Raw genomic sequence first — 27,937 nt, forward strand, 5'->3', positions numbered from 1 at the left:
AAGGACATGAGAAAAGGAGTGGGGAAAGGAAGTCGAATGCCAGCAGCATAGTTAACCATCTTCACATGTGTATCGTTTGAAGGCGGCTGATTTCCTGTGTCCGCTACATGTGCGTTGTTTTTGCTCCATTACTAATTTAAACGGTCTGAAAATGTAGCTTTTGGGGCAGGGTGGCATTTGCAGGAAAATGCTGTGGGCATTTTTTGGCAAGAAAGATGCTGACCGTCCTGTGGTTTTCTGAAGTCATGCGCAATTCTATCATCAAACCACATAATAAGGTTTTCTAAACTTTTTTTTTTTTTAAAGAAAAAATGTTTTGCACTTCATTGGGAACACTGTTTGTGTGCTCTACGTAGTTGGATATCCAAAAATAAGCCTGTTTTAATTTGTCTGAGACTGTGGTATGCTGTGGCCAGCCATTGTGTACAAGTGACCTGTGGGTTTACTGTGTGTGTGTGTGTGTGTGATCGAGCTCGCTTACGCTGTAAGTATAATAATTTATGTTAAAGGTGAGAGTCTTGCCAAAAAAAGAGGTTGAAATACAATCCCTTGAGTCAGCTCCTAACTTACGTACAGCTTTAGGATTTCAGAATGGCAAAATTATTTGCACAGTAGAACCCAGCTTGGAAAATACGTCCGGAGCCCTGGTCACACTGGCCTTGAAACGTGGGCCAAGCTTAGGTCAGACCAGGCCGACAGCTCCCCGGAGCAGTGACAGCCTGATGCTTTCTGTCTTTCTTTGCAAACGAAAATGAAGCCTTAGGCCCCGGAATGTGGCTGCCCGTGGGGCATACCTGGCGGAGCTGCTGGTGCTGGTCACTTCCCCTGGCCTCCTGTTTTCTTCTCTCTGCCCTGAGTCCTTGGCGGCCTCCCCCTTTTGTGCTCTCCCCTCTCAACAATAAGGCACTTATTTGCCCCTGCCCCCTTGGCTCCTTCGCTTACCTAATTCTTCTGTCTAAATCGTGCCCCTTGCTTGCCCGGTGGCTTTAGCGCCTGAGGGCAGCTCTGCCCTTCCAGAGCAGGTGGTTCTCTTAATTCCCCACCTCTCTCAACCCCACAGCTCACACCCGGTGGCATGGCAGTTAGCTCCTTTGTTTGAGAACCAAAAAAAATTTTTACTCGTTGCTCTACTGTCTCAGGGGAGTGGAGGGAAACTTTTTAAAAAATTTTTTTTAATTTAAATTTAAATTTTTGTTTTTTTTTTATCTTATTTTTATTTTTTTAATTTTTAGTGTTTTAAAGATTTTATTTATTTATTCATGAGAGACACAGAGAGAGAGGCAGAGACCCAGGCAGAGGGAGAAGCAGGCTCCCTTCGCGGAGCTGGATGTGGGACTCGATCCCCGGACCCCGGGATCACACCCTGAGCCGAAGCTGGACGCACCCCCGCGGCCCCCCCCCCCCAGGCCCTCCACGACCCTCCACGACCCCCCGCGGCCCTCCGAGGCCCTCCACGACCCCCCGCGGCCCCCCCGCGGCACTCAGTGGCCGGGTCCGCGAGGCTGCATGGGGCCCTGTCCCACCTTCAAGCACCTTTTCAGTCTCACTGGGAAGAGAGACACACTCCAGTTTTGAACGCGCAGGACTTGCCGAGAGCTTGGCCTGGTTCTGAAGCACTTAGGTCCCCGCTGCGTGTGCGCATCACTCCTGAGATAGGCCCTCGGGGGAGGGGCTCCGGGGACCTTCCGAGGCTCACGGGGTGGCCACCTGAGCAGGTTCAGCGCTGAGCGGCACAGCTTTCTGCGGGGTTAATAGAAGCGCTCAGGGAAAAAAATCCTCCGCGTTCAGGTAACACAGGACATGCGTCAAATTTTCACTGTGAGGCTTGTGATAACTGTCCCTACGTCGATGTGTCCCGGGTACCCCAAGACCAGGGATAGGTCAGCACAGAAATAGTCTGGGGCCTGACGGGAGGAAGCCCAGAACTGTGGGGCTGCGGGGCCCACTGCAGAGGGCCGCCTCTCTGCGGCTGACAGGGCCAGACTGGTTAGTTTTCAAACTTAATGAAACTTTTTTCTTTTCTTTTCTTTTCATTCTTTATTTATTTATATTTATTTATTCATGAGAGATCCAGAGAGAGAGAGGCACAGACACAGGCAGAGGGAGAAGCAGGCTCCATGCAGGGAGCCACATATGGGACTCAATCCTGGGTCTCCAGAATCACGCCCTGGGTGGAAGGCAGGCCCTAAACCACTGAGCCACCCAGGCATCCCAACTTTTCTTTAAAAAACAAAACAAAATAGGGATCCCTGGGTGGCACAGCGGTTTGGCGCCTGCCTTTGGCCCAGGGCGCAATCCTGGAGACCCCAGATCGAATTCCACGTCGGGCTCCCAGTGCATGGAGCCTGCTTCTCCCTCTGCCTGTGTCTCTGCCTCTCTCTCTCTCTCTCTGTGTGTGACTATCATAAATAAATAAAAATTAAAAAAAAAACCAAAACAAAAACATTTTATTTAGCATTTGCATGTATGAGTGAAGGGAGGAAAAGAGGGAGGAGGAGAGAATCCCAAGCAGACTCCCAGCTGAGTGAGGAGCCCGTTGTGGGGCTCGACTCTGCAATCCTGAGATCATGACCCGAGCCAAAATCAGGAGTCAGATACTTAACCAACTGAGCCACCCAGGTACCTCCCAAAAAAACTTTTTTAAACAGCATGACAAATATTTTCCCAGTGTATAAACCAGGCTGATGATTGCATGTTTCCTTGAGCGTTCAGAAGGGTGTCTAAACAGCTGTTCTCTTCTTTGGTCAGCAAAGTTCAGGACCCACCGTTTATGGGAATATAAATATGAAAACTGAGGTACTTTGGTCAGGGACCAGGTTCTGTGCCTACCTTGCATGTGACCCCAAACCAAGAATCTCAGTGTGAAAGTCAGGCGCCACCTCACAGGGCTCTCTCCTGTTTCTAAGACAGCCTGAGTCCATTGCCCTCTGGAAAGATTTCTCAAGCCCTCAGCCACCCTCTGTCTCCTAAACCTCAATACCTCTCTGGACACTAAGCCTTTGTACATGGATAGTTATCTGTCTTTGTGTGTCTAATGGGGTGTGTTCACTGTGTGGGTACTGACACCCTAAGCCCAGCCCACTTCCAGGTGCAGAGAGATCAGGGTCGCTGAAGAAGTTGTCCGGCCACATAGCAGTCACTGCAGATCCTCAGTCTTCATATGGACAGTCATTTTTGCATCTGGTGATTTTAAGGCTCCTTAAAGTTATTTTTCAATATTGTGATTTTTGCTTACATGTGTATCTTTAAATAAGTTTCATTAGATCCATTAAGAAACTGGTGATGAAGGAAGGTTAGGATTTTGCTTCATCTTCAAAGATGTCCTCATAGATAATAGGGTCACAGTTTCTTCCGGGGTCCTTGCCATCACATAAAGTTATTACATGTTGGCCTCTAGGCTGTTAACACTGTGCCCACTCTCTGCACGTAAGAGTGCAGTGGCAGCCAGGAAATAGGATTATGCTCACAAGAAGGCTTTATTTTTTTTTTTATTTATTTTTTTTCAAGAAGGCTTTAGAAATGATGAACTCTTCTGATAAAGAAATGGGACCAACATGGACTTGCAGAGTGACTTTCGTTTTCCATTAGAGCTTTCAATGTCACTTTAAAATATTCATGAATAGTTTCAAAACAAATAAGGATGGATTCTTAGAGGTCACTAACATTTAACTCATAATAAACCTGGATGCTTCAATATAGAGGATATTTAATTTTTTTTTAAACCACACATACTCATTGTAGACATTTTGGAAAATAAAAGAAGCCTTTAAAAAAATATATGTCCATAGTCCTACCACACAGATGGATTCCTGAAATGAAATTCCGGATATTTTATTCTTTTGTTTTAAAATTATAAATAACATGGTTAATATCTCTACATCTTTATTTTGACAATCTAGTAAGTTTATAAAACAATTTGGGTCTGGTGTCTTTATGAGTGAGTGACATATTCATCCCATAAAATCGGCAGTTTTGTACCAGATACCTAGGACATGTGAATTTTTTTTTTTTTTTGGTGAAATTTAACAGTATGCAAAAGTGCTCTTTTCTAGTGAGTATGAGTTGGATTATGCTGTAGCAACAAACAAAGCTAAAATCTCAATGGCTTAACACAAGGGAGGCTTCCTTCTCTGGCACGTAATACACTCCTCTCTGATGAGCCGTACTCAGGCCACCTGCTCCTGGAATAGTGCTGGCTGCTGTGGCAGGGAGAAGGGAGCTTGCCTGCCGGCCACTGCCAAGAGTAACAGATCTCTCACCCACTCAGACTTTTTGTTACCCAAACCCAGAAGTAGATCCAGGCTTTAAGTGGCCTGAGACTGATGTGATTTTGGGAGGCCCACTTTAAGGGAAAATATGTAAAATTAAAAATAGGAAGCTAGGTATGAGAGTGAGTACTTTTAATGAGAAACACACAAAATTAGGAATTTAAAAAATGTTTTTGTTTTTGGCCTACACTGACACAGGTCATATTTGAATTTTTGGTACGATCAGTTTAATACCGAAAAAGTCTACAGAATCAGTCTGAAATGTAGGTATACGCCAGAACTATTCGGATCTTAGATTGCCACTGTTTGGTATTGAGCAACACCACTTTGCGATCAACGTGCTGTTATGCTAACGTGCATCAATTTATGGATGAGTGTGTAGCAGTTTGTCACTGGCACATTTATTTCTTCAGTCTGTTTCAGTGCACTGGAGGCAGTTTTGTGTGCCATTTTTTTTTAGAGGGGCTTTCCAACTTTGTCAGTTCAAGGTTTATCAGATGCCATCTGACTCACTGGGATGCATGAATTGTAGTCTCTCACACACGTGTGCTCCTGCTTTGTAATACTGCTACAGGCCTCTGCCGTACATATCCTAGAACAGCTGATCAATTCTATTTAATTTCCACCAAAAAGGAAGAAAATATGTAATGTGTTTATAATTGCATACTCTGTATTATTGAATATAATCCTGATCTGCATTGTGAGTTTTAGGGCTCATTTCTTTTTCATCAAGTCAGCTCAGAGCATATCTGGAAGCCATTTCTGCAGTGGGAAAGCTACAGTAACTATGTACAGTGTGTACAAGTGTACAACTGTGTAACTCGGTACAGTAACTATGGGTGGAGGTGACAGCTGAACCCAAGTGTAACCTGTCTCTCATTCAGCTTCCAGTGAGTCGAATCCCCAAAACTCCCATTGTTATTCCATCGCCACCTGGCCAAAGGAGTTGTGATAGGAACCTAGAGCTGCAGGTCTGGAGTTCTGAGCATCAAGTCTGTCATCCTGAGAATAAATCTGCCTGGGGAACATCTCTTATCACAAACTTCCAACCCTGCGGTGTGCCTGGAAGGAGGAGAGCGAGGTGTACTGGTGAACAGCACTGCTGATTGATTACTAGGGCCTTCCAGAAGGGTCTTGACGCTTAACACTCCCACCGATAGAAACATGGGGTGTTATGAAATTTTAAAAAGTTTTAATAGTAACTTAATCAGCCAAATCTTTTTCTCTCTTTCCCTTCCTGCTTTCTGATGTTGTCAGTCATAATTAGAAACCTGACAACCATTTAATATCAGCTTACTTACCAACTATGAAAATATTCCTGGTTCGTTGGTAGGTGCCCCATGGAAAGGGCTCTTTGTCCAAGGACATGCATGATCCTCCAGTTAGCAAATGCAGTAACTGTTACTTATTTGTATCTTTTTAAATATCTCTGTGCTGTTTTACATTGTGACATTTGTCTATTGCAAAACTTTATTTTTTTTAAAAAAAATTTATTTATTTGTTCGTGAGAGACACGCAGAGAGAGGCAGAGACGTAGGCAAAGGAAGAAGCAGACTTCCTGTGGGGAGCCTGATGTGGGACTCAATCCCAGGACCCTGGGACCACAACCTGAGCCAAAGACAGATGCTCAACCACTGAGCCACCCAGGTGCCCCTTCAAAACTTTTATAAGTTGAATTACTTTTGATTCTTGGTTTGCCATTGTTTTTTTAAGATTTTATTTATTTATTCATGAGAGACATAGACAGGCAGAGAGACAGAGGGAGAAGCAGGGAGCCCGATGTGGGACTCGATCCCAGAACTGGGATCATGCCTTGAGCCAAAGGCAGACGCCCCACTGTGGAGCCACCCAGGCGTCCCTTTGTTTGCCTTGAAGTTGGCTTCCAGTGTAACTTTGAACCCTTATTTTCTTCTTTTTGGTCAATAGGTAGCTTTTACTTTAGCAACAATTGTTAGTCAGCCTTCACTGTGCTGGAGGAAAATTTGATATTGACTATGTCAAAAGGGAGGCAAAAAAGTGTGCTGCTCATTAGAAGCAATATTAGAAGCCGCCTGAATGCCTATCGAATGGGAACTGATTAAATTATTGTATGTGTATAGTTGTGTGTTTATGCGTCTCTGTCTGGATCTCTGTTTACATATGAATACGTGTGATATCGTGATTTATAATAAGAAAATAGATATTTGGTCTTCATCCCATTTCTGGTACAGAGCTCTTAAAATCCTTGAAATTTTCTCCATGATAAGAGGTGTCTTTGATAATTCTCATCAACGTCCTTTCAGCCACATCAGAGTTTGTGTTAATGAGAGGACTTTTGCTAAGCACTAGAGCTGGGGGCTGGTTGCCAGGGGAACCAACTGTGTGATGAGAGGTTTGAGCTTTCAACCCCACTCATCTCTGGGAAGGGGAAGGGGCTACCGACTGAGCTCTGTAAAACCTTGAACGCCCGGGTTCGGTAAACCAAAATGTATCTCCGTGCGGGGGAAGGTGGTGCGTTCCAGACTCCCGGACAGAAGCTCCTGTGTTGGAGGCCCCTTTGGACCTTGCTTCCTGTGTCTCTTCATAGGCTGTTCAGGTATATCCCTTTGTCACCAGGGTGCAAGAGCACCTGGCTCCAGGGTTCCCCACGGACCAGGTTAGTCTGCTCACCACTGACAAAATCCGAAGAGTGATGGTGAAACTAGAAAGGAATTTATTTCAGTGAGGCTGACACCAGCAAGACAGGACTGGCATCTCAAAGGTATTTCTCAAGTACCGAAAATGTTTCTGGGTTTATGTGAGGAAAATGTGGGACAGGGACGACTGGATGGCTCAGTGGTTGAGCGTCCGCCTTCGGCCCAGGGCATGATCCCGGGATCCTGGGATCGAGTCCCGCGTCGGGCTCCCTGCATGGAGCCTGCTTCTCCCTCTGCCTGTGTCTCTGCCTCTTTCTCTGTGTCTCTCATGAATAAATACATAAAATCTTTTTTTTATTTTTTATTTTATTTTTTTATTTTTAAATACATAAAATCTAGAAAGAAAGAAAGAAAGAAAGAAAGAAAGAAAGAAAGAAAGAAAGAAAGAAAGAAAATGTGGGCCAAAGGTTGTAGGTACATGCAGCTGGGGCATAAAGGTCAGGTTGACGATTGTCTTGGGGTCACCCCACGGGGTCTGGCTGGCTCTGGGCAGTCCCTGTTGCTTGAAGGGGTAGTTTCGGTTTCCATCAGGGGCATGCTTTGCTGCAGGGTATTTTTCCTGAGTTGAGGGATAAGCTTGAAAGAACTCAATCAGACTACAGCCTGAGGTCAGAATAAAGAGGCAGTTGAAGTTCTCTTTCACTTGATTGTCCTTTGTAATAGACTGTAATAAACTTTGTAATAAATCTAGAACATTCTCAGGCCTTCCATGTCACTCCTAAAATTTCAAACACCTTTGCCCTAGTTACATTGCATTCTCCTGCCCTGCTTTGATTTTTCCCCCTTTGCACTTCACACTGCCTAGCATTCTGTACTTTTAATTTTTAAAAGCTTCTCCTTCATTAGACTATGAGCTAGAGAGCAGATTTTTGTTTTGTTCACTGCTGTATTGAGAGGCCTATTAGATTTGCATATTCTTAAACTGTTTTCCTTTTAATATTTAAGAATGTAGGTGTTACCTTCCCACACAAATATGGTTGAAGTTAGCATACCAGAAACATTTGTAACTCATCAGTACAGTGTGTTATTTCTTGCCCAAGATTACTAGATCCAATTACAGGGGGAAGAAAAAGTTTAGGAGTTTCCCTTATATGAACTGCTCCTTTGTGAATTGATTGCAAGTCAAGCATGTAATTCAGATGGAGAATTCAAGTCTCTGGTTCTATAGAAAATTTTAAGAGCCATTAGGAAAAGCACAAAGTGTGTGCTTAAAGACCCCTATCTCTAATGCATTGACTTAAAATAGAAGTGTGAACCTTGTTTTGATAGGAGAGGTGTCTTTTATGATTGCTGTGCCGAAGTACTGATAATGGATGGAGCAGAGCTGCCCTGCCCTGTGCCTTTTACGGTGGAGACCCTGCCAAGCATGTCAGCAATTGTGGGTCTGGGTTTTTAGTGGCCCCTCTCCATCCCCCTGTTTGCTGGTGGTGTGCTAGTACCTCTGTTTGGTACCTGGAGTGGAGAGAGGTGGGTTGACCCTGCCCTCAGAAAGCTCAGGAGGCAAAGGGAGGCATAATGACAATTATAAAAAAGGGTAGAGGATCCCTGGGTGGCGCAGCGGTTTGGTGCCTGCCTTTGGCCCGGGGCGCGATCCTGGAGACCCGGGATCGAATCCCACGTCGGGCTCCGGGTACATGGAGCCTGCTTCTCCCTCTGCCTATGTCTCTGCTTCTCTCTCTCTCACTGTGTGCCTATCATAAATAAATAAAATTAAAATAAATAAATAAATAAATAAATAAAAAAGGGTAGAATGCAATCACAGATGAACAAGCTTTCCTGGCAGAGGATGGAAACATGTCTGGCATGGAGAGAGACAGGGAAGGCATGGGGAGGAGGTGGCATTGAGTGGCACATGCGTGGGACTCCAGTAGGCAGAGGAGGGCCGCAGAACAGCCCGTGCCTTGTATGTTTCCCACACTTTCATCATCTGGGGGTCTTGTCAAAAAGAAAACCCTAAAACCAAAAAGCAATCATTTTTACTTCGTAGGTCAAGGAGGAGAGGCAGAAACTCTGGACTTCTAGCCGGCTCTCTGGTGCTGCTGATGGTGTTGGCTCTAAAGCCAAATCTAGGACCACAGAGCACCTGCCTACACTGCCTGGACCTTTGCAGTGGGGGCTTGGCCCATGTCCTGGCCCAGGCTTGCATGTGGTGGGCTGCGAGGTGTTTGGTTAGACAAGTGCTAGAGCAGAGGCCCGGAGCCTAAGGTTGATCTGGTTTAGGTGCAAGACCACCTGACTTTTCTTTGATCGCTGGGTCATTAACTCAGCCTTTGGGCCTCCTCCTTTTCCTGAAATCTTCCTTTAAAAGCTCACCTGGTGAATGAATTAATAAAATCTTTAAAAAAAAAAAATAAAAAAAAAAGGGCAGGTGGCTCTATGGTTTAGCGCCGCCTTCAGCCCAGGGCATGATCCGATCCTGGAGTCCCAGGATCAAGTCCTGCTTCAGGCTCCCTGCATGGAGCCTGCTTCCCCCTCTGCCTGTGTCTCTTGCCTCTCTCTCTCTCTCTGTGTCTCTCATGAATGAATAAATAAAATCTTTAAAAATAAATAAAAAATAAAAGCTCACATGGTAATTTCCATTGATACCTGTTTGACCGTGACCTCTGATCTCTTGGGACATAGTGCTAGAATGTTACTGTGGTCCTTTAGAAACAAATTGGTGCCATTATTGGTCATTTTTTTCAATGTTTTTATAGACTGCCATTCTGACTTTTTATGGCCAAGTCTAGTGATAACTTTTAAAAAGCCCAGCTCGCGAATTAATTAGGTGGACCTCATTTGTAGGCGCCTGTCATTGCGAGAAGAGGGGATTATACCCAGCCCTGTCTTAAAGCCCTCAGCCTGCGTGCCCCCTGCCCGAACCACCAGGGTAGCTGCAGATGGCATAGATGGACGCCGTTGGGACCCTGCCCTCTCAGTGTCGGGCATAATTGTGGTAGGGACTAGAAATTAGAAACGTGTGTTGGCAGCGTCCACTTACTAGTGGCCGAGGAAGAACTGAACACATGAGCTGGTCCTGTCTGTTTCCTCCCGAGGGCCGAGCCGCACCCGCACCCGCACGGTGTCGGGGGGCTGTGCTAGGGTGTAGGTGTTCACGTTAGGAATTCGATCCTTTCATTAAGGCCTCCCTCTACCTGTTGTTCCATAAGGATTTCATCAGATCATATTCCTGACAGTGATCCTTCCATCCCCGGAGGAAAACTGGCCACATATGGTGGTGGTGGTGGGTTTTATTTAAACGCGGCAGGCACATATGTCCACGGATGTGTACTAAATATACACGCACATGTGTGTTTCCAATTTTCTTCCTAGATTTTGGCCCTGATTGCGTTCATCTGCATAGAGACCATCATGGAGTGCTCCCCGTGTGAAGGCCTCTACTTTTTTGAGTTCGTGAGCTGTAGTGCATTTGTAGTAACTGGAGTCTTGCTGATTCTGTTCAGTCTGAACCTGCACATGAGGATCCCCCAGATCAACTGGAACCTGACAGTGAGTACAAGTCACCACCTGTCTCTGACTTTGAAAGGACTAGGTGCCACTCAGCCCCGAGGGAAGCTGGAATCTCTCCATCATCTTGTTTGGTGCTAGTTCCTTCCGAAACTCAGTTTATTGTAATTCAACAGTGAAATTTTAAATGTCTTTGCTGGGTTGAATGAAAGATAAAGTAAACTGAATCTTCCCTAGTGGGAGAACCATCATATAAGAATTATTTTGACCCCTTTGAAGATGTTATTTCCATTTTACGATCCTCTGAGAAGATTGGTAATATTGATGTTTACGGAATCTGGAAAGAAAATGAAATTAATATATTTGCATATTTTTCACCCTGGGCCCAAAAGCCATTTACAAAGTATCTCTTTAGGAAGAATTGGAAAAAAAAAAAAAAAAAGGGATCCCTGGGGGGCGCAGCGGTTTGGCGCCTGCCTTTGGCCCAGGGCATGATCCTGGAGACCCGGGATCGAATTCCACGTCGGGCTCCCGGTGCATGGAGCCTTCTTCTTCCTCTGCCTGTGTCTCTGCCTCTCTCTCCTTCTCTGTGTGACTATCATAAATAAATAAAAATTTGAAAAAAAAAAAAAGGAAGAATTGGAAATACAAGTGAAAATGCCAGTGACTCGCAAAGCCTAGGATTATCATTACATTCAAAGCAACTGGGAGGACACGGAGGATTCGATGTTTTGATCAGAGTCCCGAGTGGAAGCATGTGCTCTCAATGGTTTGGGTTCTTAACCCCCTTTGACAGCCTTCCCCAGATGGGCATGGGAAGCTCAGGGCTGGTCACTCCCTGGCCCCTCTTCCTGGACTCGTGTCACTTTTCCTTACCCTGCTAAATGGGAAAGGAAACTTAATAGTGCTTGGTTTTCTTGATGTTTCTTTACAAATAAGCATGTGCAAGAGCTGGAAGGGAATCAGGGAAGTCACAGGAAAGCAGAGTCAGCTGCCTCACACTTACGTGCCTGTGGGAGGAGAACCCCGTGGAGCCGCCACTCCTGAGAGGGTGCAGGGTGGCAGGAGAGGGGGCGCTGCAGACCACCTACCCTTGAGCGTGCTCCTCTCCTGATGCCCAGTGCTGGGTGTGTGCCCCACCATGGAAAGTGTGGCCCGTGTGTGCTGGAGCCAGGGAGGAGGTGGAGCTGGTCACCTTGCCTGACGGGGCCACTCCCGTGGTGATCCTGTGGCGTGGTACTGAGAGGAGTGGGCCTTCCTGAAGGAATACTCCGTGTGTTACTCAAACTCTTGGGAGGGAAAATAAAAGCAGAGCTGAACTAGAAAAGCTGATGTCAGTTGAAAACTCAGTTGGTTTTGTCTTGGTTTTGTGGCAGGTTTTATCATCTCTCTCTTTTTTTTTTTTAAGACTATATATTTGAGAGAGAGGGTCAGGGGATTGGAGGGAAAGAGAGAGAGAGCTCTCTGCTGAGCACAGAGCATGACTCAGGGCTCGATCTCATGACCCTGAGATCACCACCAGTGTTGAAACCCAGAGTCCAGACACTCAACCCACCTGCTCCCCAGGTGCCCCACAGCACCTCAACTATTTTTGAGATAAAGTTTGTGTTTTCCCTTAAAAAAAGTGCTCTCGGGGCACCTGGCTTGCTCAGTTGGTAGTGTGTGACTCTTGACCTAAGGGGTTGTGTGTTCGAGCCCCACGTTAGGTGTGGAGATTACTTAAAAATAAAATCTTTTAAAAAAGTGCTCACAGGGGATCCCTGGGTGGCGCAGCGGTTTGGCGCCTGCCTTTGGCCCAGGGCGCGATCCTGGAGACCCGGGATCGAATCCCACATCAGGCTCCCGGTGCATGGAGCCTGCTTCTCCCTCCGCCTGTGTCTCTGCCTCTCTCTCTCTCTCTATGACTATCATAAATAAATAAAAAATTAAAAAAAAAAAATTAAAAAAAAAAAAAAAAGTGCTCACAGAGTTGACAGCATAGGAGAACCTCATAAACTTCCTCCAACTTCTAGACTTCCTCCAACCAAAATGCGAAGTGTTGGAAGGCCTACCTGACATAGAGTTGGCTGCCGGGAAGGTGAAGACTGAGGGCTTTGAGTCAGACCTGTCTGGGTTCAAGTGCAAGGTGGCTCCTAAGGGCTGTGCGTGACCCTGGGCAGGTCAGTCACTTAGGGCCTCATGTTGAAGGCCACCATTGGTAAAGTAGAGTCGATAGTATTTTACAGGCTTGTTTTACGAATGAAACGAGACAATGTATATAAAGGGACCTTAAGCCAGTGTGCGCTGCTGCCAGTCTGAGAGATACTAATATTACTGCCAGCAAGGGGCCATTGTTTCCTATCAACCACATGTTTCCCCTACAGACTACTGCCAGGTTTGGCTTTACTCCCTTAATTCAGTCTTATCTACTGATTCGACAGCTATAAATCTGTTAAGACTTCATACTGCAGCTTAATAATTAATTCATACAGCCCTTTATCCCCAGAAATACCTCCTCAGTGAGCTTTCTGGAGTTCTGATCTTTCTATTCTAAACACGAAGGGCTTTCTATGTGTTGACTGCCACATTATTTGGTCATATTGAAGTGCATCTTTTTCACTGGAAAGTTAACATATGTCCTTTTCTTCTGGATGGAGTTGGGTGGGGCAGACGCCTGTGTGATGTGGTCCCTTGAGAACACTTTCAATCCTTTGGGATCCTTTCCAGAATCTCCACACTTTTGGGGTAGATGAAGGGGTATGCTTATTCAACAGAAGCATATGTGAGTTCATGCTTGAGGAGATGGTACTTACTGAGGGGTACTCAGGTCATCTGTTCTCTGAAGAAGAGAAAAAGTGAGTTCTTTGGGGCTGGGCATTGCTCATGGAGTCGCTACAGAGGACTGGCCTTGGCCATGTTGTGTTTCTCTAACAACATGGTGAGAATATTTTGTCCTCAGTAGAGCCAACTAATGAGTGAAATAGGATGTGATTGGTATAGAGTTAGAAAAATGGTCATTTCAGGAGCCTATGTTGACAAAATATTCCTGGAAAAGGGTAAATAAGGAGGAGGATGCAAAGTACATACTTCATACAAGCATTATTTGATGCCAGCAGAAAGATTCTGATAGCTCTGGGTTCACTTGTTTGTTTTTGATGAATCTGTGGGACTCCTCCTGCGGTGCTTGGTTTTCTCCGTGTAATAGGGGCTCGTACACTTGTGTCCCACCCATGTCTATGGTGGCTAGTGCCCTGGGCCTTCTCCCTTACTCCATCCCTCTCTTCTTCCAGCCCTTGCCAACCATTGAACGCCTGCCAGGGGCTCCCAGTCTCCTTAGCCGGTTCTCTGAGTCCGTCACGACTGCTTAGCTGAACTTCCCAACGAGGAGGGACCTTGACCTTCTTTATGTCCCGACTCCCCATCTTTCTTTTCTCACCTTTTACTGTCAAATATAGCTTATTCAGATAAAGTCATTAAAAATGTACAGTTGACTGAAGAATGATCAAGATTGTGGAGCTACCACCTGAGTCAAGAGATAGGCCTGATGTCCCTGTTCCTGGATCCCCTAGCTGTTCCTCAGTTCTCCCCACATTGAACATGGGAGCCGAACTGCCACGGAGTGCTCCGTCCTTCCCATCGTGCTCTCCACTCTGGCCTGCCGTGACATCGCACTGTCCCTGGCTTTTCTTCTTCCTCCTTGGTGCTCCTTCTTAGTTCCTCGGTCGCCCCTGCTCAACCCACAGACCTCTCATGATCAAGAACCCATGTTGGGTGCTGAGTTGGGACAGTTTGGGTCACCCAGAGGGGCCACATGCAGAGCCCTAAGGCCTCGGCCATGACTCATGGTGTAGTGTTTTCTGACACCACTTTTCACACTAAATGTATGTCTTTTCTTCTGACATCGAATCTGTGTTTTCCCATACCAAGTAGTTGTCTAATTCTCTGACACCAACGAGATGTCCAGAAATTCAGCTCTGTTCCGACACTGACTCCTGTAGTTGGCACAGACCCCCAGGAGAAGGGCTTGGTCCCGCAAGCCCCAAATGGGGCTCACAGGTGACCTGCACCAACTGCAGGTTTGCCTCCTCAGGTTCGTAAGTCTCTAGAGGAACTTCTAGAAGGAGAGCAGAGTGTTCGACTTGTGATTACCAGTTTGTTGTAAAGGGTACAACTCAGGAGCAGATGGAAGAGGTGTGTGTGTATAGGGCAGGATCCAGAAAAGTCTCGACGATCTGGAGCCTCTGTCCTCAGAGTTGGGGTGTCGCGCCCTCTCAGCATAGGTGTGTAGTCACCAGCTCGGAAGCTCCATGAGCACTGTCGCTTGGGGGTTTTCATGGGGGATTTCATTATGTAGGCACGACTGATTAAATTCATTAACTGTTTAGACTCAATTTTTAGCCCCTCTTTTCTCCTTGAGGGTTGGTGGGTTGGTGGGGGTGGGGCTGAAAGTTCCAGCCTTCTAGCAGCCTGGTTGGTTTTGGACTTTCCGGTAACCAGCTCCTATCCTGAAACTATCCAGGGGCTCCAGGGAGTTGTCTCATTAGCGTAAACTCAGGCATGGTTGAGAGGGGTTCCTTATGAATCACAGAAGGCGCTCCTATCACTCAGGAAGTGCCAAGGAACTGGGGACAAAGACCAAATACGTAATCTTTATCATACCATGCTCATCTTTTCTGGGACTCAGTTTCCTTACCCCTAAAAGTAAAACAAAATAACACGTCTCCTGCTCTATAATGTATTGTAGATCATAATCAGGTTAGGATTGATGCTGCTATAAAGACACACACACGGTTGGCACAATAGGGATTCCATGGACGTATTTGGCACCATTGTCATAGTATGATTGTCCCTTTGATACTAGGGCCATTTGAGCACAAGTCTGTGCACGGTATGGACTAGTGGCCGTGAACTGCCCCCCTGTCATCCATGTGTAGAGCTGACACCAGAGCCAGCCACAGACCCCAGTGGTTTGAGAGCGATTGCAGTGACAGCCCGGGGCTGAACCTGTTTACCTGTCTCACCTGTGCTCAGTCTGGCAGACCTGTATGGAACACCTGATGTGTGCTAGGGCTTGGGAACTGAAAGCCCAGGGCAGGTCAACGCAAGCTGCCTGCCCTTGATAAGTGTGCTCCGTGAGATCCAGGTTCGTGTGAGGCCTGGCAGAGAACAGGCCGGAAGCAGGAGATTCCTCAAGGCAGAAGCCTGGAGGGGGCCGGCAGGGGGATGTTCAGAGAAAAAGCCAGAGTCCAGCTGGGCCTTGAGAGAGGCATGGGTGCCCACTGGCCCCCACTCGTGGGGCCCGTTGCAGGGTGGCCCATTCTCTGGCGCTGGAGCAGGGCTGTGGACTTGGCCTGCTGGGGCTGGGCAGGTAAGAAGACGGTTGGAGACGGGGAGACGGGGCAGGTGGTTCTCTTCCTCAGCCCCAGCTGACTGTGCAGTTGCTTCAGGGTATTCTTGGAACAGCTTTTCAAGAGTATATCTAGAAGCTTCTTTTTTCTTTTCTTTTCTTTCTTTCTTTCTTTTTTTTCTTTTTTAAAGAAGTTAGTTTTTTGTGTGCAATCTTCTGGTATTTAAATGTTGGCATGTCCACATTTGTTTTGAATGCTGTGCAAGTCAAACCTGTCTGTGGGCTAGCTGTGGCCAGTCGGCCTCAGATTTGCATCCTCTAGGCCACATCCTGTTAATCTGTTATTGGAGTTCCAGAGCTTCACACTGAAGGAGACACCTGTGGGCATGTGTATGTGAGGGTGGTTTTCCTTCTCATCTCTGAGCACAAGGAGGTGCTGCAGCCTTGGGTGTTCTAGGGACCAGACAGGGAACATAAAGTGGTGGCGGGTGTGAGACAGTAGGGAACGGGGACGGCTGTGGCAGGCTGGAAAGCATGTGGCTGATCGAGTACATGTCCCAGTTAAAGCATTAGAAAATAATAATAATAAGCACCATTGTTGACTAAAAACTCCCAGAGCCCATCCTGAGGGCATGTGTGTGTGTGTTTCCTGTGATGTGAAGGATGAACCTAAGAGCCTTGACTTTTGTTTCATGGACAAGGAGCTCAAGTAGGTGATGCCGATGAGTATCTGCTGTCTTCCACTTTTCAGCCTTTTGAGATGTGCAGAGCAGAGCAATGTTTGTTACAGAAAAACTGGAAGATACAGATAATAATAAAAGAACAAAATAAAATCATGTGATTATCCAAGACAAATGAGTCTACCCAAGCATATGTCTACCCAAAAGCTTGTAAGTTCCTAATACAGTTGTTCAAAACAACTGGAAAGTCCAAAAACTGATGAAAAGGTAAACAAAATGTGGCCCATCCATACAATGGAATACGACACAGTAACAGAAAGGAGCGACGCATCGATACGTGCTCCAACATGAGTGATCCTTAGAAGTCTCATACTGAGTGGAAGAAGGCAGTCACAAAAGACCCCAAAATATCTCATTCTATTTATTTGAAGTGTCTGGAATAGGAAAATCCGCAGAGAGACAGAAAGCAGGTTAGTAGTTGCCTCGGATTAGGGGAAGGATGAAGAATTAACTTCTAATGAGTTCCTTTTGGGAGCCGAAAATGTTCTAAAATAAGTCGTGGTCATTGAACTGTATATTTTAATTGGGTGTACTATCAGGCATATGAGTTCTATTTCAGTAAAGCTGTTAAAAAGTCCTTCGAGTGATGCAACCCATTGGGGTAACCACTTGTCATACTTGATGAAACCTTCCAGACGAGATAGACTAGCTTTCCCTTCCGCGCGTAGGTTGTGATGTGTGAGGAGGGAGGACCTTGTAGAACCATTAGAATCATGCTTTCTCACTTAAACTATTTTAAGTTTATTCCGTGTTAAATGTACAACTACATCATTATTTTAAATGACCCCATAGTATTCCATTTTTATTTAACACATCCCCTGTTGGTGAGCATTTTGTTTGCTTACCTTTTTTTTTTTTCCTATTTTAAGTTCTGTAACAAACATCCTTATATACTTGAACCTTTTTGCACGAGTATGATATTTAATATTAATTTCCAAATGTGGAAATCATAGACAAACAACGTGAACCTCTTTAAAATCTTTGATGCATACAGGCCCTTGACCAAATTTATCTTTTTACATAGTCACCATTAATGTACATAGAATTATGTTTGATGTTTGGCTTCAGCACTGTGTCATAAAACTTTCCCCCATTTCTGATTAGTCTTTGGAAAGTTCACTTTATATTCTTCTTTATCCCTGCAGCACCTTACCCAGGACTGAGCATTTTAACTAAATGCTTCTGGGTTTGAATTTGTGAGAAATTTGCCTTTGCTTACTTACCATTGGTCACAGCCAAAAACTGTCCTGCTGGCAGACGTTTATGGTCAGAGCTTTGTAGTTGGTACTTGCTTTTCTCCATGAGCGCCTGCAGAAGCCTGCACCGGGATTGTGTTTTCCTTTGTAGAGGGAAACACATACCAGAGGGACCCTGGTATGACCCAGGCAGTCAGGGTGCATTGTCACATTAGTAATAACAGAAGCGTGATCCCCAGGTGGCTCAGCGGTTTAGCACCTGCCTTTGGCCCAGGGCGCGATCCTGGAGACCCAGGATCAAATTCCACGTCGGGCTCCCAGTGCATGGAGCCTGCTTTTCCCTCTGCCTGTGTCTCTGCCTCTCTCTCTCTCTCTCTCTCTGTGTGACTATCATAAAAAAAAAAAAAAAGGTAATAACAGAAGCATCAATAAACGTGCAGAGGGACCCCTACCTGTGAGCCAGGTGCAGTGTTTAGCTCTTCACATGGGTGGCTCCACCTGACCCCGAGAACAACTCTGTGGGGGCGGGGGTACTCTTCCCACGTAAGACCCAAGAAGTGAAGTTGGACTTGTCCCAAGTCATGGTTGGCTAGCACCCAGTCAGGCTGTGACACTTAATCATTGTGCTGCGTTCCTCCCAACAGCTAAGACAGGAGTTAAATATTGGAAGCATTGCATATGTGACTGCATTTGCTTTTGAAAAAGCTAAGGAGAAAATCCTCTAGGTTTTAGGCACATAGATCCTTGAGAGACCGTGCATGAGAAAGAGCATGAGGTCGGGCTAAGTGTGTTCTCTAAGTCTGAAAACCGTGCGCTTATAATGTCACACATGAACGAGGGGATGTTGGAGGGGATTTCACCAGTTTCAAGTTTCTGGAGTCCTGGGGAGCATTGTCCACGCCAAGGTGATTTGAATGTATTTCTTAAAGGTGACAGTAGAACCCTAAGTGGTAATTAACGTGCATGTCCTTGATGGGTTAGCAGTTTGGGTTTCCATAATAATTAATTTAGAAACGACTTCATGGTTGGTTAAAGTGTGAATTTTGCTGTGGTGATACACCAAGTAGCATCATACACTGATACCATCTTTGCCTTCCTTCATGGGTCCAGTCCCCTGGGCATCAAGACTAAAATGTGGGGCCGCCAGAGAGGCTGGATATTGTCCTCCATATTTGAAAATATGCTTTTCAGTTGCTTTTAGGGCAAAGCATGAAATAATTCTTTTCAAGTGACTTTACCTTTTTTTTTTTTAGGATTTGGTCAACACTGGACTCAGCACTTTCTTTTTCTTTATTGCTTCGATTGTATTGGCTGCTTTAAACCACAAAACCGGAGCAGAAATTGCTGCCGTGGTAAGTGAACTCAGTTGGTTAAAACACAGGCTGATTTGTACACTCTGACTCACCCTCCTCTGTCCCCTAGTGTGTGTCCTGCTCATTCTTCTTCAGCTTTTTCTTTGCTAATGATGTTGTTACCGAGCCAGTAGCGGGCCCAGTTCCTTCAGGGCCGTGGTTCTCAGACTGTGGTCCCCAGAATAGCAGCCTCCACATTGTGGAGGAACTTGTTAGAAATGCCATTCCCAGGCTCCCCCAGAGCTACTGAATCAGAAATATGCCTCCCTCCTTTTTTTTTTTTTTTTAAGACTAATTATCTGTTTTAGAGAGCACAGTGGGGAGGGGTGGAAGGAGAGAGAGTCCCAAGCAGACTCTGCCCTGAGTGTGGACCCCGACGTGGAACTCAATCTCACAACCCTGAGATCATGACCTGAACCAAAAACCGAGTTGGACACTCAACCAACTTCCCTGCCCAGGAGCCCCCGAACCAGAAGAAATACGTTTTAAAAAGTCTTCCAGGTGATTCAGGTACACACTTAAAGTTGGGAATCACTCCTTTAGTCTGTTTCCAGCAGAGCCCTGGATGTCTCTGACAGTTGCTTTTAAGAGCCTTATCTGGGGGCCCTTGGGTGGCTCAGTGGTTGAGCGTCTGCCTTCAGCTCAGGGCGTGATCCTGGGGTTCTGGGATTGAGTCCTACTTCGGTCTCCCTGTAGGGAGCCTGCTTCTCCCTCTGCCTGTGTCTCTGCCTCTCTCTCTACGTCCCTCATGAATAAATAAATACAATCTTTTTTTTTTTTTTTAAGGGCCTGTCAGTGTGGGGTCTTAATGAAGAAGAGTGTGGTCTTGACACCATTTAGCAGTCAAATGACATTTTTTTTTGCTTTTCAAGGAAGAATGCCTTTGGGAGTAGGGTGGGAACCAGGTCATTTAAGACTTTGATTCTCTGTGTTTTGCATTTCTGTATTGTTCTGTATTTATAATGAATGTGTAGCACTTTTGCGATGGGGAAGGGCACTTTAAAGGGTTTGTAAAAAACACTAAACCAGCTGTTCTCCCAAGTGTCACTCAGTAGATCAGTCAGTCATTAGCAAATCATTAAATTTCTGCTGCTGCTTACCCCAGAGCTGCCCACCTGGAGCTGCCCAAGGGAGAGGCAGCCGGGCAGCAGGCGGGAGCTCGGGGGCTATGATTTGGAACGTCAGGCCTCGTGGCTTGATTAGAGTTTCACACATGAGACGCTCATTTCCTGTCTATATAGTATTTTGGCTACATTGTGCTTTCTAATCTGGGACCAGTGGCCATGAAAAAGAGGCAAACCCATGATTTGTATGTGTCTGTGTGTGTTTAATAGATCCAGAACACTTCAAAAGAAGCCGTAGGCTGTCTTCAGGTCAGGCAGCACTTTATGTGGATCATGTTTAACTACACACTTGGCCATCATCTGACAGCCAGATATCAGTGGGCCTGGCGTCGTGGTACAGCTGGAAGAGCTGCACACAGCTCGGGTCAGCGTGAGCTGTGCAGGGCAGGTCCTGCCCAGACACCCTCTAGACGGCTGACGTGTCTGAGGACTAACCGGTGCCTGTGTTTTGTAGATATTTGGCTTCTTGGCAACCGCGGTGTATGCGGTGAACACATTCCTGGCAGTGCAGAAGTGGAGGGTCAGTGTCCACCAGCAGAGCGCCAGTGACTACATCCGAGCACGCACAGAGTCCAGAGATGTGGACGGTCGCCCCGAGATCCAGCGCCTGGACACATGAGCACCTGCCGGAGCCCTCCTCCCTCTCCTCATGCCCATCCTTTCAACCAAGTTTTCTTTCCCTCATCACGTCAGATTTTCCTGTGATTAAGTTGAATTTTGTCCTCTTTGGTAAAAGTTCATTCTGGGAAAGTTTTTCAGAGAGGCCCTGGTGGCGGGTCCGTGAGGCAGGGAGCCCCTTGTACCCCGCTGTTCAGACAGAGGTGGGCGGGAGAGGCCTGCAGATTGCCCAGCATTTGGCGGCTGTGGGGGCAGCTGGCCTCCCTGGCTGCCGCGTCTCTTCTAGGTCTTCACTGTCCCCGAGCACAGGCTTCACATCTGACTCTGAGCCACCCTGTCATGTGTTTTTTGACAAGTCAAGAATTTGGATTAATGGGAGCTGCCGGGAGGGGTAAAAAATCAAGGAATGAGCAGTCAGCAGCGATCGTTGGGCAGGCCCCCCGCGAGCCCCAGGGCGGCGTGTCGTCTTGCTGCCTGGACCTTCCCCTGCTCCTCATCCTCCAGGCCTGGGGCATCGCGACAGCAGCACAGGCCCGGAACGCCGCGTGAGATGCTGAGTGTTTGGCAGCCGGCGTGCTGGTGGAGCTGTTTGCTGGGTCTGGACGTTACGGGGCTGGGAAGAGCTGCTGTCCTCTTGGGGCGGCTTGGCAGGACTGCTGCCAGGTGGGAAGGTTGCCTTTCGTTTCCTACCCTGCTGAGAAATCACTCGATGGCTCTTCAAATGCATCACCTCCCCGAATCCCACATTCTCCTCCAGGAATATGGGACCACCTTGTTTTCCAGCTTTCTACCCACCCTTACTACTTGGAGGCCAAATTGCAGACTTCCTGCAATTTTACCTTCTCAGGTAAAAGCCACACAAAAAATACAATCCATTCCAGCAGCCAGAATGCTTGCCCGTTTGCTGGCTTCGTGGACCACAGGTCGGGACACACCTCTCCTTTAGGGATGGGTGCTAAGTGTTGAATGCCTGAGGACAGCTCTAAAGTGATTCTGAGTAGGTTTGTCCAGGATTTGAAAATACTTGAATTTCCACCACGACACATCCTTTCACTGATGTTTCGGGAGGCACAGATTGTAGCTTTTGTGTGCCTCAGGGTCATAGCTATGAATGTGGATCTTGGAAGTTTTGGGGAAAGATTCTAGTTCTGTGAGGTTTCGAATGGATGCTTGAGAACGTGAAGGTTATGTGGTGGACATGTTAAACGAGCCCCTGTGATGCTGTAGTGTTTTTGTTCTTTGCATTTTTTCCTGTGGGAGACCAATTGTGTCTTTCATGGGAAAAATGTTTTAAGTTGTGGGGTTTTCGCTCTCTGAACTGTTGTTAATGTTTACAAACCTCCTTCTCGCTCTGCTATTCTGTGTTCAGCTGTCCCCAGGGAGGAAACCCGTCCTGCTGGGGGAACGAGTCTGCAGCCCAGGGGCTCCCCCAGGACCTCGCCTAGTGGTGGCTGATGGCAGCTGCAGCCGGGCGCTGTCGGGGCAGAGATCGTGAGTGTGTGTTGGGCGCAGCGTGGCTGGGAAAGCATCTGGCCCCCCGTGCGTGGCATCGCCCGCTTTGTGGAAGAGAGCGTCTGATTTCCCAGGGCAGGTAGCCCTGCTAGGCGGGTGAATCCGTGTCTGAAGGGTTGGGGCGACGGCCTAGCCCCCTGGACCAGCCCTCTGGTACCATCTCAATTCTGCTGTGGTTCCTTCCGGGAGCAGCAGCCCTGGTGGCAGGTGCGAGCTCCTGTCTGCGTCGGGGGCAGCGGGCTGGTGGGCTGCAGGTGCAGAGCCCCACTGGTCTGGTGGTCACCCCCCCCACTGCTCCCACACCGGTCCGATGGAGCCCCCTCCCGTGTGTGTTGCGAGGCAGCACAAATCATGCTCCGCAGACTTAGCGTATGTAGTGACTTCTGAGGAGATTGTGACATCTAGATTTTATATCTGTTCATTTTATGTATTTATTTTGCATTTGCTGAGTGTGTCTGCATAGTCAAAAATGGGCTCATCGCCCTCTGAGAGTTCCAGTTAGAAACAGGGTCACAAAGACTCAAGCTTGCATTCAGCAGGGCCCACATGGAAGGACCACCCTGAACTTTATCAGAAATCTGCTGGGAATCATGTTACTTGGCCTCAATAAAAAGCCGCCTTTGAAGTGAGATTGAAAAAAAGAATACCACTCAGGCAGGATTGTTGCCCAAGTTTTCCCAAGTCACTGCAATAAAACCAGTTTATCATCTGGTGAAAAAGGGCCTATTGGTCTCCTGAGGATGTGTTGAAAGCTGCAAGAAAGGGTTCTGAAGCCCATCTAAACTATAAATGCTTACAGGTGATAAAAAGTGATGGCACTTTGTGCCACAGAGCGACTCGGAGTCAATTTGCATCGTAGTGTTAGAATCTTTGGAATTATTTATGTCTGTAACTATTTAATATCCTTTGTGCCATGAGCCTCCCCCATGGTTTTTGTAAATATATTTCTGTATATTTAATTAGCTCCCAGTACAACCAGTAGCGGCCAGGCCCATTCTCTAGCTCTCTAATCCGGGTGACGCGGATGCACGGCAGTGTGGTGGTGAGCACTCGTGGAGGGCTGTCTAGGGCGAGTGTGGCAACACTTGCATTTTCCTTGTGTTGCCTCTGTGTACAAACAAGACAATCTAGACTTAGTGGGGGCTTAACAGGACCTTTCTTTTCTTTCTTTTTTTTCAAATTGAAGGAAGCTTGTTTGTACATTTAATAGTTCCACTATGGATCACATCCATTTGGTTTGGGGGCATTTTAAGGCTGAGGCAGTCATAGTGTTTATCAATTTTCTGGTAGGATGGTGCTGGCTTTCATAGTTGGTACCAAACTTGATGGGAACTGCAGTCGTTGTGTAAATTGGAATTTGCTCCTGGAGACTGTATGGTTGAAACCCTCAAGCATTTGGTGGAACCTCTAGTGGTTTTAGATGGATGCAAACACTGACGTCTTCAGAGAAAGTTGATCTTGGCACAGATTTGGGTGATGTGGTATTTTTTTTTCCCCTCTGATTCTCCTGCATCTTCCTTTCTCACTGCTGAAGGCATGGAGGGAGAGGTCTGTCCCTTTCAAACAGAGAGATTACAGTCATGGGGGCCTAAAGAAGCTCTCTGGCCTCAGAGAGAGCCAGGGAAGGATGAAGCCAGTCACAGATTAAAATCTCATAGAAGTTTGATTTAAAGTATTTTATTTCAGATTTTTACTCTGTGCAGCAACACTTGTCCAAGAGATTACTTTCGCTTGGCAAAAGAGGGATGTACTAGCCTGTCCAGTCCCAGCGCCAAGGCCTCCTGGGCACCTGGAGCTGAAGTGCCAGTCTGGGCAGAGCCTGGCCAGCCCTGGGGAAGGCAGTTGGGACCCAGCCTGGCTCTGAGGGCTGGGCTCTGGGAGGCGGACCACACCCCGAGTCCTCAGGGCACCATGACTCCCCTGGGACGAAGGCTCTTGCCCACGGGTAGGCGTGAAGTGTATCCAATGTGTTGGACGCTTCTGCTCAGAGCTTTGGACTCTGTTGAAAACATGGCTACTCCTCTAAAGCCTGCAGCTTCATCTGCCTTTCTTTGATGCTTTCTTAGTGATTGAGACTTTGGTTAAGCCACAGGCAGTCTCTTGAGGAGAGAAAGCACGTAACTCTGCACATGTATGCAAATCCGTGCTCCTGACAGCAAAGCCTGGAGTAGCGCCTCCGTGTGTCATGTCCTCCGTGTGGCCCCAGCTCACCTTTTCTTGCAGACGCTCCTGTGCTATTTTAGGAGAAGCTCCTCACCCTTCCATGTGTTCAAGAGGTGGAGTGAGTTCTAATCTCTGGCTGTGCAAGATTCTCTGTGGGTTCTCAAAACTGGCCCTCACAGATCAATAGTGTGTGGAGGCAGTGTGTGGCCAGTTTGGTGATTCTGGAAGGCAGTGATGATTTAAGTGGTCCCCTTGTGTCTCTGTGTTCAAAACCAAGCAACCATGAAGTTGTGTCACTACTGCTTGATTGTCTTTTTCTCCATATTTTGCTCATACAGGAAAATAATGACATTAAATAGGTACCAAAAGGCAAAAGGCAAAAAAACCCAAAAAAAACAAAAAACAAAAAATAGCAGCAGCACTTTCTAGGCTGAAGGCTATTGCTGATTAATTCTCTTTAGCAAAGTAAAAAGGTGCTTGCCCAGGGACTGCCATTAACTCGTGTGCCACCTTAGGGAGACGCAGACATAACGCCACCTTCCTTGAGCTTTGCAAACCTTCCTGGCTTGTTATAAAATCTCGTGTTTCTTCTCTCCTCAGCAGATACTTCTGAGATCATTAAGAACTGTCTGGTTGAAAAGGTAATTTGAAATATTTGACCTTCTACATTGCTTTTATTTAGAAACCAATCTCTGACAGAAAACACCCTCAATATGTTAGATCTGGGACTTTCTTCTGAAAAGGAATGTTCTGGGTTGACTTTTCTTCACACCAGTAGATGGCATTTATATACTCTTAGACTGGAAACAGAGGAATGGGTCCTGATGTGTTTTCCCTTCTCTGGTCTGGATCATGTTTTTATTTCATTTGGATTTAATTTCTCAACCTTGGGGATTTTTCCTCCCTCTCTATTTTTCTTATTCCTAAACAGTAAAGAAAAAAAGTTAACCTACAAGCCCGCTGAGCTTGAATCAATGGCAACTTGCCTAGAATAAAATTCAGCTTATGAATTTTTGAATGGTACATCTTTTTCATAGAGTTAGCTTGTTGTCTACATTTTTATGCCAAGATTTCAGTTCAGGTTACTGCTTATCTAGACACCTGTGAGTGGCATGTTTTCTTTGGGATGCATCGTACACAGAGGCCAGAGAGCCTTCAGTAAGGGGTTAGTAGCCTGGACTGTAGTGCACTATCAGAACTTTTATGGTTCTAATTTAGAGTAGAAACTTCTCAAAAGGACCTTGATCAGCTTTGTTGATGGGATTAGGGCGAAGCTGGAAGTTTCTTTTCCTAATTGTGCCTCAGAGGATAGGAAGGTAGGATATGGTTGATTCAGGTGATGGTTTGTATGGGACTTGGTAATAGTCTGAACCTGTCAAATCTGAGAAACCCCAGTAGGAAGCACCCCATTTTACCAGGACACGAGGACAGTGTGGGGACCTGATGTGCATGCCAGGCAGGGCCAGTCTGATAGCTGCCTCCCTCTGTGGGCCATTTTGCTTTCTTGCCTTTTCCAGAATCGGTTTTGCAAGTTTTGAGATCCTGTTCCCTTCTCTGCAGAAGCGAGGAAGGCAAATAATCAGGGCTTGAAGGGAGAACTGGTTGGCCCAAGCCCCTCCTCCCCCCGGGGAGGACGCAGGCAGGAGGCCTGATGGACCTCCAGGCTGGCCCGACCCGCACGGGGGCTGCCTACTTCCAGCGCTTTCACTCTGTAATCCATTTTAAAAATGAGCTTTCAAATCCTGCCTCATGATGAAACTAACGTATGTGGATAGAACCAGCGCTTTTAATAACTTGATTTTGATATGGTTCCCACTGAAAGAATGTAGGGATCGAAACTATTTGTATATGTCGAGATTTGTAGGGGTTCAGGAACCCGTGGCAAAAACACTTAACTATTTATTACAGGTATGACTGTATGTTTTTTTCCCCAAAATAGGTAATTCTGTCTTTGTATATTTTAAGACAAATAAGAATTGCTTCACCTTCGGTGCCTTCTGTGCGTGAGTCACATAAACACTTGTCAATCATGGAATTGAAAAAAAGATGTACATTTAGTTAAACCAGATGACACTATTTTTGTAGCATGATTTTAGATTGTGTCCTTTTAATATTGCTTTTAGCAATGATGGTTTTGAGGTTTGGCCATTATCCCTTTTAGACTTCGTTACGTATTTTGAAAAAATTTAAAAAACAATACCCGCCTTGGCTATTCCTGCCTCCTCTCTGCTGCTTTCTCCCCAGTGATTTGTTTCTGCTTATTTCAACAGTCTGAGAGTAAGAGTATATTTCTGTGAAATAATTATGAATCCGTATAACTGCATTTGGCATTTTTAAACCACTTGGTCACTTGGAGCCACCGCTCACCTCAAACAGAAAGAGGAAAGTGGTTTCATAAAAAAGAATGGACGTCCGCGGTGCCCTGACCTCCCCTCTCTGGGGCGGAGACGGTGCAGAGTCCCCATGTCGCAGCCCCGGTGTCCTGGCCTGGCGAGGGCGGTCCTGGGCCTGGCGTCTGCGGACGGCTCAGGCCACCCCCGGCCCTGCGTCCCCCTCCGCCCGCTGGCCTCCTCAGATCTCACATCGGCTCGTGGGGCCCACGGTGGGCTCGGTGGCCCTTTCTGGCTTTCTGCCTGGACAAAATAGGTGCCCTGCTGTGCGGAGCCCCATGAAGTCGAGACCCAGCTAACCCGCTAGCTGCTCCTTTGGCTTTCCCACCCCTGTAGGACGCGAGTTCTGTCTGGTCAAGAAAAATCTCGAGTAAACTAGCTGAGCCATTGCAAAGTGAAGGAATGGATTTACTGAAACATGATCTTACAGCTTCTCTTTTGTCCTTTGGAAGGGTCAGACTACGGAATTATTTTAACGAAGGAAGTCAAGTCAGATGGCTGGTAACTGCAGTGATTCTTCACTGGTACTTGGCCCAGTGGCACTTCTGGGGGGCGACGTTAATTTAACAACTATGACATTTTGCTTCTTAAAAGTCTATTTCCTTTAGTAGTTTGGACACAGCTGTGGGGCATTCGGAGGGATGCCACTCGGCACGCATTGGTTTATGCTGCTGGGGGGGGGTGTCTCCCGGCTTCTCGAACCCTGGCTCGTGGGTTGGACTCGGTCCACGTGGACAGAGCCTTTGCCCCCGGTGGTTTGTCCCTGACAGCAGACAAAGCCTCACATTGCCCTCGGTTTTGCCCCTTTGTTTCTTTTGAAGGACCTATTTTTCATGGTACTTGTGCTGATTGTTTTCATAGTGTTCAAATCTGTATTTTTGTATGTAGAGGGAAATAATTTTCTCAACACTAATCGCTAATAAATATTGTACTAAATTGTCATGAAGGAGTTCTTGTTTAATAAATGGACACATAAAAGTGGCATCGTCTCCTTCTTGGCGCCCACTTCCTTCCGTCGCCTGGAAGGCTGAAGGCTGTCAGGCTGCGTGAGCAGAACCCCGCCGTGTACCCCGCGGCCTCCGCACACTCAGCTGTCACGCAGATTTTCGAATGTGCACGAGAGTTG

The 27,937-nt window shown here is 46.7% G+C and overlaps 1 protein-coding gene across 1 annotated transcript in view; it reads left to right on the plus strand.

Moving 5' to 3' along the window:
- The window catches only part of CMTM4 (CKLF like MARVEL transmembrane domain containing 4), a 69,951-nt gene extending 42,159 nt beyond the window's left edge, over nucleotides 1-27,792 (plus strand). The window contains exons 2-4 of the mRNA XM_041771026.1: nucleotides 10,256-10,432; nucleotides 18,906-19,004; nucleotides 20,583-27,792. Coding sequence (XP_041626960.1) covers nucleotides 10,256-10,432; nucleotides 18,906-19,004; nucleotides 20,583-20,747 — 441 coding nt within the window. The 3' untranslated portion in view covers nucleotides 20,748-27,792. The remainder of the gene's footprint in view (nucleotides 1-10,255; nucleotides 10,433-18,905; nucleotides 19,005-20,582) is intronic.
- Nucleotides 27,793-27,937: the final 145 nt, after the last annotated feature.

This window comes from Vulpes lagopus, chromosome 10 (genome assembly GCF_018345385.1).
Source record: "Vulpes lagopus strain Blue_001 chromosome 10, ASM1834538v1, whole genome shotgun sequence".
NCBI lineage: Eukaryota > Metazoa > Chordata > Mammalia > Carnivora > Canidae > Vulpes > Vulpes lagopus.